Source organism: Poecilia reticulata, chromosome 8 (assembly GCF_904066995.2).
Source record: "Poecilia reticulata chromosome 8, P_reticulata-male-v2, whole genome shotgun sequence".
In the NCBI taxonomy this organism is placed as follows: Eukaryota; Metazoa; Chordata; class Actinopteri; order Cyprinodontiformes; family Poeciliidae; genus Poecilia; species Poecilia reticulata.
The window spans coordinates 22,752,097-22,772,200 of NC_088837.1; the positions used below are offsets into that span (position 1 = coordinate 22,752,097).

At 38.7% G+C, this 20,104-nt stretch overlaps 2 protein-coding genes and 1 long non-coding RNA gene across 6 annotated transcripts; 2 read left to right on the forward strand and 1 right to left on the reverse strand.

Moving 5' to 3' along the window:
- Positions 1-763: 763 nt before the first annotated feature.
- Positions 764-20,084, reverse strand: rundc3aa (RUN domain containing 3Aa). 3 transcript variants are annotated; one of them, XM_008416298.3, is made up of 11 exons: positions 19,805-20,084; positions 8,999-9,126; positions 8,773-8,906; positions 8,598-8,683; positions 7,343-7,432; positions 6,785-6,865; positions 5,313-5,478; positions 4,398-4,555; positions 2,623-2,736; positions 2,151-2,254; positions 764-1,532 (listed from the first exon to the last, which is right to left on the reverse strand). In XM_008416298.3, the coding sequence occupies exons 1-11, from the start codon at positions 19,909-19,911 to the stop codon at positions 1,390-1,392; spliced, it is 1,311 nt and encodes a 436-aa protein (XP_008414520.1). In that variant the 5' UTR covers positions 19,912-20,084; the 3' UTR covers positions 764-1,389. The 3 variants fall into 3 exon arrangements, with proteins under 3 accessions (XP_008414520.1, XP_008414521.1, XP_008414519.1); XM_008416299.3 differs by having other exon boundaries at positions 2,151-2,257; positions 9,011-9,126; positions 19,805-20,083; XM_008416297.3 differs by having other exon boundaries at positions 2,151-2,257; positions 19,805-20,083.
- On the forward strand, positions 9,975-18,376 carry LOC103468913 (uncharacterized). Its single transcript, XM_081610256.1, has 2 exons — positions 9,975-10,858; positions 16,300-18,376. The coding sequence occupies exon 1, from the start codon at positions 10,184-10,186 to the stop codon at positions 10,430-10,432; it is 249 nt and encodes an 82-aa protein (XP_081466382.1). The 5' UTR covers positions 9,975-10,183; the 3' UTR covers positions 10,433-10,858; positions 16,300-18,376.
- LOC145547536 (uncharacterized) lies at positions 12,577-18,376 on the forward strand. 2 transcript variants are annotated; one of them, XR_014088731.1, is made up of 2 exons: positions 12,577-13,609; positions 16,900-18,376. It is a non-coding gene; the product is annotated as an uncharacterized LOC145547536 (long non-coding RNA). The 2 variants fall into 2 exon arrangements; XR_534269.3 differs by having other exon boundaries at positions 12,578-13,609; positions 16,300-18,376.
- Positions 20,085-20,104: the final 20 nt, after the last annotated feature.

Sequence of the window (20,104 nt, forward strand, 5' to 3'; positions counted from 1 at the left end):
ATTAACATCAACAGCCATCGTGTTCGGCTCCGTACTTCTCTCTTTGCGATGAAGGAAGGTTGTTTACGTACGCTGCTTCCGGTAACCTTCATATCGTCGAAATGGCGCATTACACACGTCACGGACAAACGTTAGCCATTAGGTACAATGAAGTACCTAATGGACTCTTGAAGTTTTCTTCAAGAGTCCGCAAGAGTCAAAATAGTGAAAATATAACACACAATGTAAAGTGTAACGTAGTATTTAATTGGGGAAAAATAATTGGTGAATATAACTTGACTTTGGTAAAGGTTTGGCTAATATTCAATTAAACTCAAGTCCAGTGAATATTTGGATTTATATTGAATTACAATGTTGACTTTAATCAAATAATTTAAGTGGATTTATCTTATCTTTTAATGTAGTCATGCATATAATTTAAATAAGCTGAGGGGCTTTTGAGGTGAAAACATTTTATATTGATTATTTCACTCATAAAATTGGAAAAATGTCTTGTTATAAGTGTAATAATCTCCCAGTGGAAGAAACACTTTTTAAAACCAATAATAAGTAATTATTTACCTAAAACAAGTTTCTATATCTTGCTAAAAAAAATCACTTGTAAACTATTCAAGTGTACAAAGATATTCGTACTAGAAACTAAACAAATTTAGTGAGATTTTGTGTTTTTGCAGTGTGGTCGAAATGGTTTCAAACAACTTATACGTCTACCACTAGATGGAACCAGAGTAATGTTCAGCAGATGGTTTTGCTCAGACACAAATAATGGAAAAAGGCAGTTTATTGCAACAGAAACATTCAAACTGTAAACAAGTGGGAAGAAAACACTGCTGTACCAAAAACTAAATGGTCAAAATCAAAACAATTTAGGGTCAAAATCAAAATAAAACTTATGCAGCAGCTTATATCTGTATAAAACCGATGAATACTGGAGAGGTTTGTGGTGTTAAAGAATTAAAACCAGAATATAATGCACTGTCAGCAGATTTTCAGCCGGTTTCATTCAGTCATGCTATTTAAAAAATACTGCTGAGTGTATTCTGACATCCACGTGTCTTAATGTTACCCTTAAAATCACCTTCTTGTGCTGTTTTGGTTACACTTTTCACATGATAATTCAACAAAACAGGCAAACACAGACAAAGCCGTGGCAATAATACTGATATTTAAAAAAAAAAAAAGAGGTAAACAGATGTTTTGCATGGTTTTTGGATGCGTGGGTTGATCTGAAATAACAGAATATACGGGAAAAAACAGCTTCTTGCAGCGTAAAAATCCAGATGTGATGCCTTGACGCTCCTGTTTTAGTTTCATCAACGTGGGAATGTGGCAGGTTTTGGTCGATGCAGCATCGGTTAGGGGGCGGTTAAGTTGTTGCTCTGGGGGCTCCTAGCTGGGAGAGAGCGCAGGGCTGGGCTCGGTGCTGATGTTCACCAAACACTCGCTGGACTTCAGGCTCGCCAGAGACTTGGAGCTCGGTAAGGAGGCCAGCGAGCCGCACAGCCCCAGCATGGAGGGAGTGTCGTCTTTTTCTGCAGAAAACACCAGAAAATCCCAAGTTTGTGAATAGTTTACGCTGCCTACGCAAACCAGCGTAGTGGGATGAAGCCGGCCTTTGTGCAGATATAAGCATGGGTGGCTGCTACTATGAGGCTTTTATACAGCGATCCAAGGCGTGCAAAGGCAGCAGGGTTTTATTTTAACATTGTTACACATGTGGAGTTTGACAAAATTGGTTTATTTATTCTTCCAATTCATTTGTATCATCAAGTAGTTAGTTCATCACGATTTTTATTACTGTCCTATGTTTTGGTTTACAAAACAAATACACTAAATTAGTAAGTAGCTTTGGGCTAGTACACTTGAAATAAGACAAAAAGTAACTTACAAGTAACTTTTCAGCTAGAAATTGTAGTTGTTTTAGGTGAATAATTCCTTAATATTGATGAAAACGTTTTGGTTTGACAGTCAGAATTTTACACACATAACAAGGGAAAAAAAGTCAAGTTGTAAGTGAAATAATGTGCCAGTCCTTAATCAATATAAAGGAATTATTGACTTAAAACAAGCTGCTGTGTCTTGAGATTGAGCACTGCACCACTGACTGTAAAACATAATGTGTTGTAAATGTTCAGCATCAGCAGTTTTACCCGCTGAGGTCCAGTCAGCATCTCCGTTCTGCCTCCCATCCGTTTTCTGGGAGTCGGAGTTCAGACTGACCTGAGGAGAAAGTTGCTCCAGGCTATGGAAACTCCTCCTTGACGAAAAACACAAAAAATAAGCTATAATAACGCTGCAAAAACACAAACTCTTACCAAGTACTTTAGTCTGGTTTCTAGTAAAATACATTGGTGCATTTGAAATAAGACAAAACTAACTCACAAGTAACTTTTCTGCAAGATATAAGAGTTTTTTTGAGTCAATAATTTCTTAGAATATTGTTGAAACAAGCTCCTATATCTTGCTGAAAAGTTACTTATGAGCTAGTTTGGTCTTATTTCAAGTGCACTAAGATATTTTACTTGAAACTAGACTAAAGAGTTTGTGTTTTTTCTGTGAAGTCATAAATAATTTGAATGAATTCATCCAGAAACAGTATTTTACAGTGGAAAGAGGTTTTACCTGCGGAACAGCTTGACATCACCTTGGTTGTTTGTGATGGTGGACCACTGGTTGACGAGTGGGATGGCGAGATCTTTAGCCAGATGAGAGGAGTCACAAGGCATGAGGGCGGAGCTGCAGGGAGAAAAAGGTTTTACTGTGAGAAATAATATTTTTATCCCACAAGAACCTGAGTGATACAGAGTAATTATGAGCTGTATTTATGTTACGTATAACAGAAGCCAGTGAGAGAAATCACAGTTTGAAAATTATTATATAAATGAATGAAATTGTGAGTAAAATGGTTCACAAAATCAAACCACAGTTTTTAGTTGACTCCTTCAACTTTTCCCATAAACAATAAACCAGCAGATTATAATAAACCAGCTAATCTAAGGGAACCATGACGCATGACCTGCATACTTTTCAGAAATTATGAATTAGTTTTTAATGGGTAGTAAAGTGAAGTATCCAGCATGACAGCTCTAAGGACGGCATGCCAAAAGTGACAAAAATCTAAGAATACATTGACACAGCAGGAAAATGCAACCCAAATCCGCTTTTTTTTTTTTTTTTTTTTGACTCAAATGAAACTTTTTCAGTCTGAACAGCCCAATTCTGATATGTTCACCTCCAAAAACAAACCAGCTCTGTTCCACTTTTGTATGTGGTACTAAATCAGATACATGTTTGATTGTCGTGGTTAATCCATACTTAAATAATGGCTGAAAATAATAGTTATAAGATTATGAAAGAAGTCATGGTTCTGACTACACATGCAAACTGACTTCTCTATGGAAATTGCAGTCAGTACTGCGGGCTGAAAAACATACCACGATATAAGCTTTTCATAACAATCAATATCGATAATTATTGATTAGTTTTTATGTTTTAATTATCTGAACTTCAAACTGTCGGGAGGATCTTTCCTGTTTTATTCATAGTTTTCCATCCTTGTTGCTTTTTATTTTTTAGGCAGCTATGAAGCGGGACCTTAAACTGCTGCTGGGCCAGTTACTCAGCAGGTTGTTGCTAGGTAACCAAAGAGCGAGCGAGTTGCTAGGTAACCGAAGAGTGAGCGAGTCAGTTGATTCCACCAACCGTTAGCTAACCGGTGAGATTCTGAAGTATTTTAGCTTCCTCCATCTTGTTAAGATCTTGTAACGACACTGTCGGCTCTTGTTGCTGGAAAAATTTTAAAATCTATCCATGAACGGCGCAGAAGAAGAACGTTTGTGTGCTTCTTCTGCGAATTGCTTTGGGGAACATAAAAAGTTCATAGAAAAGTCTGACTGCAGTCAGGTTTAGTTAGTAGTATGAACGACCGTGCGGAAAAAAAAAAATCAGAATTGAGCATCAAGAGCTGTTGTGTGAACACAGCCTAACTGTAGAAGAAACACAGAAAGTAAACAAATGGCAGCCCAGCAGCACACTGCAAAAACAAAATATTACCAAGTATTTTTGGACTAGTTCATAGTGCAAATATCTCACACACACTTAAAATAAGACAAAAAATAACTTATCAGTAACTTCTGAAGAAGATATAGGAGCATGTTAAAAGTAAAAATTCCTAAAATATTGATAAAAAAGTACGACCGGTAGTTTTTTTTAGCACATTATTTCACTTATAACAACAGAAAAAAGTATTTTATAAGTTAAAACCAACTCCTATGTTTTGCTGGAAAGCTACTTGTAAATTGTTTCAAGTGTACTAGAAATTAGACCAAAATGACTTGGTAAGATTTTGCGTTTTTGCAGTTTAAGTCACACACTGTTATCTGATTGTGATCCCTCACAGTTGTGCCTGCAGCTCCAACACGATGGCCTCCAGCTCCTTCTTCTCCTGCTGACCCTGCAGTGTCAGCTCCTCCACCTTGGCTCGGAGACGCTTGTTCTCCGTCTCCACGTTCTTCAGCTGCGACTCCCGCAGGCGCACCAGCTCCTCCAGATACCCCTACGCAACGCAAACCCACAGCTACATGAGTGGAAACTGGAGGGAAGGAAGCTTAGCGAAGTCAGGGCTGCAGTTAATTATTATTTTAGTTATCAATTATTATGATGATTAACTGGATAAAAAACTGGTCTTTCATTTAACCAGGTATACAATACCAAAAATAGATAGTTTCTTTTTTAAGTAAGAAAAAAAACATTTTCTTGCCTAAAATGAAATAGCACAGCATTTTTTAGCGTACACTTATTTGTAGCAAAAGATACATCCAGAGCCAAAAACACTTGTAGCATCAACATGTGAAAAGATAAGCTCTGTTGATTGTTTTTCCAATAAGCGATTAATAATTGAATAGTAGACACTATTATAGACACTTTTTCTACAGAAAAAGTGTCTTTTTCTGTAGAAAAAGACACTTTTTTTCTTTTTCTACAGAATATCAGCCAGGTGAAGCTAAAATTATGCCACTAGTGCAGTTCCGTACAGAAGAAGATTAGTGCCACTGAAAAAAACAAAAGAATTTTGATTTTAATATCAAAAGAAAAGTTCTGAGTTTTCAGAAAAAAATTATTCGGAGGAAAAAAGTCACAATTTTAAAGAAAAAAATCAGAATTAAAATAAAAATAAAAAATTAGAATTTTGAGATAAAATTCTTTTATTTTTTTAAACAATTTCTAACAATGAATCTACTAAATTAGTTAACAGTTATTTCAATAATTGATTAATCACCATTAATGAGATTAATCGTACGAGCCCTGCTCACCTTCTGGGCGTAGACGATCTTAAACCTTTGCTCCATCTTGCGGCACTTGTTGCTCCAGCTTTCCTCGTCGGTCACCAGAGGGATGTACGGATGCTCGGGGACGCTCTCCTCGCTGTTGCTGCTGTCCACGCTGCGGCGGTCCTCCTCATCGCTCAGGTAGTCGTAGCTACATGGCAGGAAAGCAAACTGAAAACTAAAAACTAGAGGTGTGCCGATCGATCGGCCACCGATCATAATCAGCCGATTTCCATGTAAAAGTGCATGATCGGTGATCGGCGATCATTGTCTCTTGTTGCCAATACCGATCACCTGCATCTCATTTCGCAGCCTGCCTGTGCAGCTGGTCTCCTCTTTCCTTCACACTGCGCAAACGCGCAGCAACAAATCCTAAGCGATGTGTCATTATAACGCACTGAGTGAATGGGGACGTTTGCGTGTTGCGGCTGAAAATTGAAGCACGTAAAAATGCATCAACACAACAAAGCTAATACGACATAAAAACAATGCCATACTTGACGGAGTTTGGCTACATCGAGGCTCACTGCAGTAAAAAAGACATACGGAGGATCAGATAGCAGGTAAAGCAGCGCACAGCTACAAACACTCACCCGAATTAGCATGACGGTCAGAAAGCTAAACAAATAACCCGCAAAATTATTTAAGTCTTCGAGCTGCGATGTAAGACGCTGGTTCAGCTCTCGCTGTTTAACCGCTGCTACGCTACAGGTAGTAATATTTCACAGACGGAGCGCCGCTTCTGCTCCACCTGGTAGTGACTCTCACACCGAACCTCTGCTTAAAGCTGCAGCATCTAACCTAAAAAAATACATTTTATATACGTATTAAAACTTTCACTGTCCTAACATGAGACAATCTCTAAAATCTAAAAATCTAAAATCTCTTTTTTAATCTCTAAAAAAAAAAATCGATCTCCTCCCTGCTCTGCATAATTACTCCGCTCAGTCAGAAACAGCCACACAGAACTAGCAGTAATCAGCTAGCCGCCATGCTAACAGGAAGGTTTCATTCAGTAACTCAGGATTGTTTATTGTAATGGATCCTGTATTTGCCTTTGAATGTTAAGTTTTATACTTGAATTTTTTGGCAATGTTGAGAGGTTTTATTTTGACTCTTTGCATTATTTAGCCTCTTCAGAGCCTCCATATGTTTTCGGTCTGTTAAAGATAATATTACTATAGCAGTACAATTAGCAGAATGCCTGTTTAGTTTTCTTCTTGGAAAAAGTTATTAAAAACAAGTTTTTGTCTAAATTAAGGTGAATTTATGGTTCCTTTTTCCATGTAATGTAACCGGTAGTGCTTATGATTAATAAAAATAATTATGTGATCGGTATCGGCGATCGGCCCTCATGGGTGACCGGAATCGGAATCGTCAGGAAAAAACCTGATCGGCTCATCTCTACTAAAAACACATCCTATGTGAAGTGAATAGATCAGCTGGCTGAATCTCACCTCTGAGTGAACTTTAGGTACGGCGTGTAGTCAATCACAGCTGGGCATTTCCCATCCAGAGCTTCTCCTTTCAAGCAAAAACTGCACAAAAGTTGCTCTTTTACAACCAGATTGTTATAAATAAAAACCAGAGTTGGGTAGTTACATTTACTCAGTTACATTTACTTGAGTAACTTTTTGAAAAATGTACTATTAGGACTTTTATTCTTACAAAAACGTAATAGTTACTATTACGCGAGTAACTATTATGAAGTATTTGTACTTACCAAAAATCCACCAGACACACCTTCAGTTTTTGTTAAAGTTTCATAAGTTTAATATTCAAAGAAACTGATCTGCAAAAAAATATTTTGCCTGATTTTGTTATTTATAGAAATTATTTTAAGTTTGGTCTCTAAAATACCAAAATTTCTACTGTGTGAAGATGCAATTTTTAAATATTAAATGTTTGATGTTTTAATCAGTTACTCAGTACGTAGAGTAATATTTTTACCAAACACTTTTTCACTGTTACTCTTCCCACCTCTGCTAAAAACCTAATTTTCAGAGAAACCTCACCTGAAGTCGATGGCGCTCAGTCCAATCAGCATGCCAGTCAGGACGGTCGCTTCCTCCCTCAGCATAATGGCTCCATCATCATAGAACCTCCTGTTGACAAAATATTTTTTATTAATTTGGTTTTAACTTCAGTGCATACCAATACATACTCATACCTTTTCTTCTTTCAGATGCTCTCAAAAACAGACCAAGCAGCTGAAAAAAACACCCAGATGTTTTTTTTTTGTTTTTTTTAGAAGTAAATTTATGTTTTTTGGTGTCTGGAATATAGACCATTCCAAAAACTGCTGTTACCTAGCAACCCCAGCGAAGCCCAGTCCCGCTACCTAGCAACCTAATCTGAGTTCCAACAGTTTGATCAGATGGTTTTCAAGGATTTTTTTTTATTGTCATACCGGCTTTGCTTGTTTGTGGTACGAAATTCTGACTCAATTCCCAGATTAAGCAATCTAATAAATAAATAATTTATATATATTTCATGTGATTTTACCACTGTTGGGATTTTACCACTGTAATAGCTGCTAAAAAAAAGACAAGTGTTTTGGTGTCCAAAAACCACTTGCTTCATTCTTGTTGGTTGTGCAAAAGGCTCTACTTCTGCTTTTCAGAGCTCTATGGTTGTATAATTGGGCGTCTGTGTGCAGCCATTTTCAAACCGTGAGTGTAAACATTGAGTTTGGGGGCGTGGCCAGTGGATTTAAAGTGACAAGAGGCTAATTTTGATAGAACTCTGAACTGAACAGAATAACATCTTATTATCATCTTATTATCTAAGAATGATTTTGTGGGAAAATTGTTTTGTAAAGCCCATAGATCTATGCTGGCCAGTTCAAGGAAGCATAAAAGGTCGACTTTACTATGTTATCCAATTATCGCTGCAAAAACACAAAATCTTATCAAGTATTTTTGGTCTAGTTTCTAGTGCAAATATATTATTACACTTGAAATAAGACAAAACTAACTTACAGGAAGCGCTTGTTGTAATTGAATTATTCCTAAATATTGATCTAAAAGTTCCATTGGCAGATTGTTTCACTAATAACATGGGAAAATGTCTTGTTTTTCAGGGGAACTAGTACTTTTTTAAAATCAATATAGCTCCTACATATTGCTGAAAACTTGCTTGTAAGTTATTTTTCTATTTCAAGTGTACAAGAAACTAGACAAAAATACTTGGTAAGATTTTGTGTTTTTGCAGTGATGAGACGTGCGCTGTGTTTGATGTTTTTTTATATAAATAAAAATTAAAGTGGACCTGGTTGTTCTGGTGTCCCTCAGAGCAGTGGACACATATTCAGACAGACGCTTCTCCATCAGAGCCACTCTGATCCAGGCCCGGCCCTGTGGGACGACAGAAGAAGTCAGCGGGAACAGAAGGCCCTCTCTCTGACGGAAACCCTTCCCCCCCCGTGAACGCGTAAAGTCCTCGCCTTGGCTCGGGACGTGCTGATGTTCTCGATGTTCTCGATGCTGGCGATGCAGTTGTTCTGCACCTTGCTGCACGCCAGCCGGATGTACTCCCAGAAACTGCGCTGTCCATCGGAGCTGAACCAACTCCCTGAACCTGCGCGCAGATTGAAGCACAGCAGGGGATTATTTCTGCTCAGACTGCAGGATGTAGTCACGGCAACACTGTTTTTTTGCTTCATATGTTACCTGCTGTGTTACCTTTGAAGCGGTGGCTGAGGATGTGCTCTAAAATAGCAGCAAAGTTAATGAACTCCTCCGATGAATCATCTATAGGCTCTGCTGTGTACTTTTCTAGAAGAGTCTTCACAGAAAATCTGAAAAACAAAGAGACAAACAAAACTGAGTTGGAAAACTGAACAGCAACTTAAAGGGAAAACATTAACATTTTAAGCAATGAGTCGCGCATCAACATTTTTTATTAAATCTGTCTAAAATAAAGACCTTTAATGCCTTACATTTAAGTCTGACTTTAATCTCAGAATTTAGTTTTTTTTTCTCGGAATTTAAATTTTGATCTCAGAATTCTAACTTGTTTTTTGGAATTCAGACTTTATTTCCCTCAGAATTCAGATTTTAATCTCAGTCACTCTTTTTCTCAGATTTCAAATTTTAACGTTGTCAATCAGCCTATGTACTCGCTGCTACATGTGCTAATGGCGGAGAAACAACAAACTGTCACAGCATCAGCGGTGGCTATGCTAACTAGGCCTTAGCATTCCTAGCAGGCTAGGAAGCTGCAGCGTAGCAGAAAGGAAGGGGGAGGGAATAGCATGATTGGCAGCGCTAAAACCCGCCTCCTGGCTCTTACTGGTTGTCTCCCGTTAGTACAGGGAGATGGTAGAGGTTTAAAGAAACATGTAAAAAACGTTTTATAAACGTTACATTCCCCAATTTTAAGGGTTTTGTGCTGCACGCCCCCTGCAGCTGAGCGCCGTACTGTACTGAGGCAGACAAACGTAGTACTGTATCTAAACAGAGCAGGGAGGAGGGCTTTTCTCTTTCTTTCTTTTTTGGGAACCACGCCATCTTCTCATACTGAGGTCACCCCAATTGTCCTGTGTGCTTACACAAAGCGCCCCCTTCAATGCCCCGGCTTTGTTATCATGAAATCAACACAATTATCCCCCTGTCTGCTCGGTTCTGCCGCGCTTCCAGGTTCCTTTGGGTCTTGTCTCTCTGAGGGACCAGCCAGCATCAAAGCATGATCAAATAATTCCCTCCCCCTCATCTATACATGGTGCTGAGATCTATTTAGGGCAGCTGCAGCGGCTCCGGTGTGGCTTTTTGACTTGACATGCTTGCCCTTCTGCGCCGCAGAGGGTCTGCTATGCGGCGTGCGCGATAGCTGGCTGCCAGGCTGCCTCCGCTTCAATGGGCAACACGAGCATTACAGAGGGCAAGACTGCCCTGGCAGTGGGGAGTACCTCCATAGCCAGGGGAAAGACTACAGTGTCCTTAGGCAAGTCCTCCATCTTTAGGGGAGTGACCACCACCTCCATGGGAGATTCCACCATCCAAAGGCAAAAGACGACCGTGGCTCTGGGACGGGCCAGCTTCAGCCGGGGAACCACCACCACCTCCTTCCGCAAGGCGCTGACGTCCAAGCGCAGGAACACCTAGATGGAGAGAGACCCCGAGCCCAGGGCGAAGACACCCAAAGCGGCCAAGCAGTCCAAAAAAGACTCTAACAGCGAGTGGAAAACTACATTCTCGTCAAGCAAGACCTCCTTCACCAAAGGCAGGGTTTCGTTCCTGAGGACAAGGTTGTTCATCTCCTGGGGGAAATCCTCGTTTTCCTGGAGCAAAACCGTAGTAACTTTGGGCAGCAACAGCATAACGGTGGCTAAAACCTCGGTGACGCGGGGGGAGACCACCAGCTCTCTCATGACTCTGACCTTTACCTACGGGACCAAATCTGTGTCTGTTGTCAAGACGACCCTCATCAGGGGCAAGGAAAGGCACAGCAACATCTACTGGGATTTTCACACGTGAATCCAGCACACAAATAAAAGCTCGTGGATGTGTCTGTGTGGTCAGTGTTAGAAGGTCAGTAGTCACAACCAGCTGCTATGTTTGGGATTTTAACTCGTCTTTAATTCAGAAAAAAGGGGGGGAGTCCCGTGTTAGAAAGCGTGCAGAGGATGTTATGCAAATGCGACAGTGATGCGATGAGGCTTTATGGTGTGTTGAGCTCAGCAGGGAGGGGAAGCTTGAACAGATGTGATGTGATGTATATGTGGCGACACGAGAACAATTCATCCGTTCTGTGCAGCCGGGATCAGTAGGAGTCCAGTGGGTCTTTCATGCATTCCCATGGTTCGGCTGCAAGCTGTATCCACAACAAAACTGTAAAAGTGTATTAATGTCATAGTGCATATAAAGATAATACCTCTACACTCTGCTTCGCCTGGTTGTTCCTGATTGCTTTGTGTGTAGTTATTAAAAAATGGGATAGTGTTGGACTTTTCACTGTAGCTTATTTCATTGTGACTTTTTGTCTAATTCAGTTAGTTTTAAGAGTGGGCAATAGTTAAATATTGCTTAGTTTCAGTTTAGTTTCTACCAGTTGTAGTTGTAGTTTCTTTAAACTTTGATTCATTTTTAGGTGGTGAACTCAAAAAGCGATTATGTTTACATAGTTTAGGTAATTAATACGCAACAGAAAACACCATTTTCAAAACATTTATTCAATTATTGCTGGACAACCAACTGACACCGTAATTTGCTGACAGCTGACGTAAACTGCTTGTGTGGGGACAAAATAAATAAATTTCACGTCAGTTTGGAAGGCTAATAAATAGATTCAAAGAAAAGTGTTTTAACTCTTAATTTCAGTAGCTTTAGTTGCTGTTATATAGTTGCAGTTAGTTGTAGTTTCTCCCCTTTAACTACTGTTTTTATTTATTTCAGTTAATGAAAATGTTTTCTCAATTTCAGTTTTTGTTATTTTGTTTTAGTTAACTATTATAACCTTCAGAGACACGCAATCAAAACCTCAGCTCATACAATGGTGTGATAAATTTCTGCCAAAAAACTGAAAATTTTAGATTAACCTCAGAAAAAAATAAGGAATTTCTGAATTTGAAACTCAGAAATTTCCAAGTCTTTTTCTAGAAAACGTCAATTTTTCCCAGGTACATTTTTTACTTTTTATTTCCCATCCATATCGGCCTAATACATCGTTTTATTATTTAAAAATTTCCTGTTTGAAAAAATAAGAATCTGCCAGGAAAAAAAATCTGAGATTTTCTGGAAAATTTCCTTTTCAAACTGAACATTTGCAATTGTCAAAAATGTTTGACTTCTGAAACTCAGAAACTGCCACGTTTTGTTTTTTTTTTAAAGAAAATGTTCTAAATTGATCTTAAGATTTCTAAGTTGTTGTTTTGTTTTTTTGGCAAATTTTCTATTTTTCCAACTCAGAAATGTCCACATTGTTTACAGAAATTTTCTGAAATTTCTCTAGAAAATCTTCAGCTTTACACCTCAAATTTTCTTGTTTCATCTAGAAAATTCTGAGTTCAACTCAAAATTTCTGAAATTTTCTTTAGCAAATCTTCAAATTTATAAATTTACTTGTTTTTCTAGAAAATTCTGAGATTGATCTCAAACTTTGAGATTTTTCAAGTAAATTTTCAACTATTTGGACTAATAGTTTATTGTTTTTTGTACAAAATTTCTGAAATTTATCTCAAAATTCTTATATTTTTTCTAGCAAATTTACGACTTTTCAAACTAAGAAATTTCCTTGTCTTTTTCTAGAGAAAAGATTTGCTCCCTTTTTTCTATTTATTCCATTAATTACCGTTTTTATTTATTTCATTTAACTGAAATGATTTCTGAATTTCAGTGGAGGCCATTTTGCTCGCTTTAGTTGACCATAATAACAAGCGAGGCCATCAAAGCCTCAGATCCAGATCTATGGGGAAAGATAAACACATCCAGTCTTCATTCTGCAACAAAAGCAGCAGCTGATTTTACATACGGCGCTTTCAGCTGTGCACAGAGGGGACGTCTTACAATCAGAAGCTGTACGGGAACAATGGCGGAGAAGAAAGTGATGTCACCGCGGACTGTCCTGTTTTTCAACAATGTCTCCTTCAACCGTCCGGTGTCGTCGTGTCCGAGGGACAATCGCCCCACTGTCCGAGTTCCCCCCCGGATAGGCTGCGTCCACCTACGGCTGCCTCTGTCCATTCACGGGACGCCTGGGTGGTATGCGGCCTTCCAAAGCCCACGTAGGGCAGCTCAACGGAGGCTTTATGCCACACGGGGGTCGCGCCGTCCATGCTTAGCATTCTGGTCATGTTACGACCGACTCCGAGACGAGCTGCATGACTGTGCCATGCTCGGTGTGGAGTGAGTCCCGAACCCCAACGTCGAGTCCGGGTCAGGAAGACAATGGGGAACACCAGTTTCACGGAGGGGAAGACGGCCTTGACGCTGGGCAACACCACCATCAAGCGGGGGAAGACCAAGCTGGCCATGGGGAGCTCCTCCATCTCTCGGGGAAGGAGCACGACGTCTCTGGGTTCGTCCACCATCACCAGTGGGAAGACCAAGATCTCATTGGGCAGCGCCTCGTTCAGCAGGGGAACCACCACCACGTCTTTTCGGAAAGCCCTCTTCCCAAAACGCAAGACAAAGACGATCTAGAGGACGCGGAGCCCAGGGCGGGGAGGCGGGAAGCCGCGACCAAACAGCATCAAGGCAGGGAACGTTTGGATACCACAATGTCCATGAAAACTGGATTAAATTTGGTTTGGGGGTTTTGACTTGGAATGGTCAAGAAAACAGGTCAGTGGCGTTTACATCGTGTAAGGAGAGTCCGATGGCTCTGCGCATTTAAACTTTTTCATTTCCCATTTGTTATTTGCAGAGTTGGGTTACATTTACCTTAGTGACGTTTGTTGAAAATTTACTTTTTGGAGTATCTTTACTACACTGTACTTTGAGTAACTTTATTATAAAGTATTTCTGCTCTTACTTGAGTAAAATTTCTGGATTTCTACCCACTGAATGAAAAGCAAACATGTTTAAACCAGAAATTCACCAGACACAGACACACACCTGCAGTTTCTGCTAAAGTTTCATCAGTTTTATTTGGAAAAAAACTGATTTGGAAACACTTATTTTTGCCTGATTTAATTTTTGTTACTTAGATGAATTATTGCCATTTTGGTCCTTAAAATACCAAAATTTCCACTATTTTGGTCCGTCTGATGATGTAATTTATAAATATTAAATGATTGATAATTTGATCAGATACTCAGCACCTGAGTAAACTTTTTACCAAATACATTTTTACTCTTATTTGAGTAATTTATTGAATGGCTACTTTTTACTTTTATTTGAGTAAAATATGTTGAAGTAGTGCTACTTTTACTAGAATACAGTTTTTTTTACTCTACCACCTCTGGTTATTGGCATCTAGGTCTTTTCTGCTCGCTATATAGATAGGATTTGGGTTACTTTCTTTCAAAATGTTTGTTGATATTTAGCCAAGTTCAATAAACTTTTAAAAAGCTGATTTTGGTGCATCAACATTAGCAAAAATCCAACAGATGATTTAGGAAAAGGAAAATGACTTTTTTGTGAAAAAGATGATTATTTTGTGTCGTGTTTGATGTTTTTCATTGTTGAAAATCAAATCATGTTGCTAATAACTGCAAATAAAGTTTCCATGCAGTTTGGGGCCACAAAAAAACAGCAAATTGGCCACAAATGGCCCACGGGCCGCACTTTGGACACCCCTGTGTAGTAGAACGTCTCCTCAGTATTTCTGCAAAACTGATCCATTTTGGTCAGTCGTCACATTTGCACTTCTAAAAATAATCCTCTTCACTGCAAAAACTCTAAATCTTGCCAAATATTTTTGGTTTAGTTTATGGTACAAATATCTTGAAATAAGACAAAACTAACTTATAAGTAATTTCTGAGGAAGATACAGGAGTTTGATTTCAGTAAATAATTCCTTCATATCGATTTTTAAAAAGTGCTAGTTCCATTGAAAGAGGTTTTTTTTAATAATGAAATATCTTTCCATGTTAAGTGAATTAATTTAGAAACTAGACAAAAATATTTGGTAAGATTTTGTGTTTTTGCAGAGCATCAGACCAAAACAAGCAACCTGTCTGGTCAAAGAAAACTACAAAGCAGCTCTTCCGTACCTGATGATTTTGTGATTTTGCAGCAGATAGTTGTACGAACTCGCTTTGATCTGAAGGACGCCTTAAAAATGCAAATGTTTGAGCGGAGCAGCAACGTGCTCTTGGTACGATTTGACACTGAACAACAACCGCGCTGCTTTCTGACAGCCGTCTTTGTGCCCCCTCTCGCTCCGCCCTGGACCTCTTCCAGGCCCCACTCAGCGCCGACTGAAAGCCGCTCTTGTTCTCCCTTTCTCACCTTTCCACTGTACTTACAGGAATTAGTTTGAGCCACAAAGACGCCAAAAACTGCATTTATCCCGCAAAAACACTGAATATCGCTGAGTACTTTGCTCTAGTTTCCAGTGCAAACATTTTAGTACATTTGAAATAAGACAAAAATAACTTACAGGTACATTTACTTGAGTAACTTTTTTGAAAATGTACTTTTAGGAGTATCTTTACTACGCTGTACTTTGTATTTCTATTCTTACTTCAGTAAAATCTCTGGATTTTCTTCCCACTAAATGAAAAAACACGTTTTAACCAAAAATTAATCAGACAGAGACACACACCTGAAGTTTTTGTTAATTTTCTCAAGTTTTTTTATTGTAAGAAACTGATTTGGAAAAAATTATTGTGTCTGATTTTGTTATTTTGTTATACATGAATTAATGCCATTTTCATCCTTACAAACCAAAAATTCTCTTAACTTTAAATTTTAGTCCATCTCATTATGTAATTTTTAAATATTAAATGATAATGTGATCAGTTACTCTGTACTTAAGTAACTTTTTAGTGATATAAAATCTTGTTGCTTAATATCAATGGGAAATTACTGGCAGATTATTTAATTTATAATGAGATATTTTTCCATGTTTAAGTGAATCTGCCAGTGGAACTTGAACTTTTTCATGAATATTAAGGACTTATTGACTGAAATCAAGCTGATGTGACTTTATGTTGAAAGGGAAACAGTGAAAAAGAAAAATCAAACACTTTTTTGCAAATAAAACTCAGAAAATGTGGAGTGTGTTTGTGATTTACCCCTAAATCAAATCCAGGGTGACGGCAGTGAAAATTCACCTTAATTTTCTCTTAAAATAAAAGTTTCACCCAGAGCTTGTAATTTTTCATCAATATTAAATCAAGCTCCTGTGTCTTGGTGTTTTATTTTAAGTGCACTAAAATATTTGCAGGAGAAACAAGACAAAAATCCTTGGTAAGGTTTTGTGTTTTTGCAGTGTAACCCTCGGCTTTGCTTCGCCTCCTGCCTGTTTTCCTTCTCCTCACGTCTTTCTCCTTCTCTCCTCTCTTGTTTTCTTTCTCTCCCTTCAGTCCTGGCCTGAGCAGCAGGATCAGATGACACTGCAGTCGAACTCATCGCAAAGGAAACTCCCTTTTCCTGCGCTGCTGGACTGGCACAAAAAGTCAAGTTTTGCTCTCTTGTAGCCAAAACAAAACAAAACAAAAAAAAACCCAAAGCAGGTTCTGTTTCTCTTGATTTCCCTCTGAAGAGTCAAAGCAAAGTGTTTGGTGGTTGGCGGAGGTGCAGACGGATCGGGGCGTCAGACGGGCAGCGACGGCGTTTTGATTGGGAGATGATAATAAATCAGGGATATAAATGTGAGAGCAAGCTGATCGGTTCATGATTGATCCCCAAACCTACTGAACCTCTGCTGCAACCGCTAGCGAATCATGAAGAACGCAAAAGAGAGGTTGCAAAGAAAAATTCAAATACTTGTCGAAACATTTTGACGTCGAAATAACGCACAAAACGATGCAAAGCAAGCACGTCCGGCATGCAGAAACGTGGATCTTTTTTTTGTGTGTGTGTGTTTGCAGCAGCCGCGTCGTTCCCGTCAGCTTCCTTCCTTTCTTTCTTTCTTTCTTCCTTCCTTTCTTTCTTTCTCACTTATATCATTTATTCCTTCCCAGGTTCTCCGTGTCCACAGCAACAGCAGCACTCGTCCTGCAGTCCTCCCACCGACACGGACGTCTTAGCCAGACCAGAAAGCAACAAATCATTTCGTTTTCTCCGTTTATTACTGCCGCTTGAACAGCATTTGGTGAAATTCGGCTCAGATTTTCACTCTCCGCAGGAAGCCTCAGCCGAGTTAAAGTAGGAAACCTGTTGCTACTGGCAACTGGACACCATGTTTACCCTCCTGTTTCAAAAACTCTCCATTTTAAATAGAATCTCATCGTTATTCGTAGTTTCCATCTTGCTCATTTCACCCTCCTCGTACGGAAACTGTTCCCTGACATGATGCAAATGTTTGCTCAAGAAGTTCCCAGCGCCCCGTTCTCTGCACGCAGGTGTCCTCCTCTGTAAACGTGTCTCTAATTAAAGCAGACTCGGCTTTATGAAACACTGAGCTGAGATCAGTTCTGTGGGACAAGAAACACTAAAAAAAAAAGAACTTTTTCTTCCCAAAGCAGAACTGAAACCATGTTGTTGTTCCCCCTCCCAACAAAACATATTAAGAATGGAAAGGGTTAATCTGTGTCTTTGCTGACTGTATGTTAAAATAGACTTTTTACATTTATACACACGTATATGAGGATATAAGAAAAGCTTGGCACGCCGCACTAATGAGAAGCACTAACGTCATTTAGCTCATGCACTGCAAAAAAAAAAAAAATGTTACCAAGTATTTGTTGTCTAGTTTCTAGTGAAAATATCTTCCTACTAAAACTAACTTAGAAGTAACTTTTAGCAAGAAATAAGAGCTTTTTAAAGTAAATAATTAGTTATTCCACTTTTAACATGGTGAAATATTCTTTTATTTACTTAAAACAAGCTCTTATATCTTGCTGAAAAATTACTTGTAAGTTAGTTTGTTTTATTTCAAGACATTTGCGCTAGAAACTAAACCAAAATACTTGGTAGTATTTAGTGTTTTTGCAGCCAGGTATCTGTGTCTGGATAATTTATAAGAAGAACGTCACGCACGGCCAAGAGGCCGGCTGCACATTCAGCTTCCACATCCCATAACGACTCCGATCAGCTCAGAGTGGAACGAAAAGGAAAAGTGACGAAAGAGAAGATCGGACAGACGCACCTGGAGGAAAACATCTCCTTTAAAAGAAGTTAATCGCTAAAAGAAACGAGGAAAATGCAGAATTTGGAGTGAGCATTACTGACAGAAAGCATTTTGAGTTTTATTTCCGTCTCGTCTTGTTTGTCTTTAAATGCTTACATGATTAAAAGTGTCTGAGCACGGTCGGAGCAAACTGAAAACAAGCGTGTTCGTGGTTCCTCACTCATGTTCGTGTTAAAAGTCCGATGTGAAACCGTTTTGTTTCCTTTGCAGCCATGTCTGCTTTGTGTTGTGTGTTGTGGCTCCATGTATCTCACTTTAATGCAAAAAAGGACCATAAAGAGAATAAAAAATGCTTGAATGTGTGTCTACCTGGGAGTATTTTTTTCTTTCTTATGATGTAGAAGACGCAGTTAAAAATGTGCTGCTTTGCTTTCAGTTTGATTGAGATTGTAAAAAAAAAATCACATCAAAAAATAATTTAGTTGTGAAGTTATTACACTTAAAGATGTACAATTGTGAATTTCTAATGTTTTAAAAACATTTTAAGTTGCAAAAGCGTATTTTTATCTATTTTTCTGGTGCAAATATCTCAGTACACTTGAAATAAGACAAAACTAACTTATAAGTAACTTTTTATAAGAACTAAAAAAAATTTAAAATTCCTTAGTTTGGAAATTTGCTGGGAAAAAAATCTGAAATTTTGAGATTAATTTCAGAAATTTTTAGAAATGTTTTTTTTTATTTTGAGTTTGAAAAGATTTCTAGAGAACAGGAAATTTCTGATTCAAAAAGTCAAACATTTACTGGAAAGATATCAGAAACTGAGATTTCAGAAATTTCTAGAAAAAAATGTATTTTGTGAGTTTGAATAGTTTTAACAGTCATCAAATTATCTGCGTTTTTTCTTAAAAAAAAAAATATTTTTCTGGCAAATTTTGACTCAAGACTCAGAAATTTCCTGTTTTTTTCCAGAAAATGTCTAAGATTTACAAATTTAAAGTAAATTTTTGATAATTTTGGTGCTCAGAAGTTTGTTTCTTCTAGAACATTTCTGGGATCTCGAAATTTTCTCCCAAAATTTTCAACTTTTTAAACTCAGATTTTCACAATTTTTCTGGAAAATTTCTGAGATTTATCTCAAAATTTCTTGCATTTTTATTATTATTATTTTATTTTTTTTTACTTTTGGAGCTCAGAAATGTCCTTGTTTTTTGTACAAAAAAATCATCTGGCAATCTAAAAATTTCTGAGTTTTTTTTTTGTGTCAAAAATGTAGTCCTTTGTGGGTTGTGCAGTCAGATTTCTCCTGACTGAACCGTCTCTGGTCACTGTGGAGGTCAGCGGCCCCCAGGCGCCTTGCAGCCACTGCCTGCTCCCACCGGGTGGATGAACCCGGATGGAGGGCCTCTCATGTGGGGAGGAGTCCTTGCAAAGCTCCCGGTGCCCTTGTCCTGCTCAGCTGTCAGTGATGGGCTTTTAATGACATCACTGGCCATTTTAGACAGGTGGGCAACTAAAAATAGATCTCACTATGTCAACAACATGAAATATAAAAACATAAATCCATATAAGTGAACTCTTGACATATGAATGGTTACACTATTTTATATTCTCCTCATAATGGCAGTTTGTGAAGATGGAAACGCACCTACCTCCTCTTAAAAATAACTACTATTCTGAAGGTTATAATTATTTATAGTTTTTTACCAACTATGTTTAGTTGTTATTAAGTGACCGTCACTCAGAAGAAGTGCTAATAAATAAACACGGAGCCTCGACCAGGTCGTGATGTCTACCTGCAGACCGTGATGAGGTTCTTCCGCTCCACCGTGACGCTCCGAGCAGACGCCTTCTTCGATGTCAGACCCATAGCCATTGCTGTCTGAACGCAGCCGGACTCCATCCAGCGGCGGACCCGACCCGGGGCCTCTTCGGGATCCGCACCCAGGCCAGGACCTCTCCCTTCGCCGGGCCTGCGTCCTTCCAGTACCCGGTGTCCTCTGCGGGGGGAGCCGCGGATGCTGCTGCTGCTGATGCGGCTCTACGGAGAGGAACTAACGGAAAGCTAGAACGGGTGATGTAAACGACTTCCGGTT

What these genes read in the sequence shown, in the direction of transcription:
- rundc3aa (XM_008416297.3), bottom strand. Translation starts at nt 19,911, where the DNA reads ATGGAGTCCGGCTGCGTTCAGACAGCAATGGCTATGGGTCTGACATCG. An exon ending in AGGGACACCAGAACAACCAG is followed by an intron (nt 7,433 to 8,597) that starts GTCCACTTTAAT and finishes TTTTGTCAACAG; the next exon opens with GAGGTTCTATGATGATGGAG. An exon ending in TTGGAGCTGCAGGCACAACT is followed by an intron (nt 2,737 to 4,397) that starts GTGAGGGATCAC and finishes TTCTCCCTGCAG; the next exon opens with CTCCGCCCTCATGCCTTGTG.
- LOC103468913 (XM_081610256.1), top strand. Translation starts at nt 10,184, where the DNA reads ATGGGCAACACGAGCATTACAGAGGGCAAGACTGCCCTGGCAGTGGGG.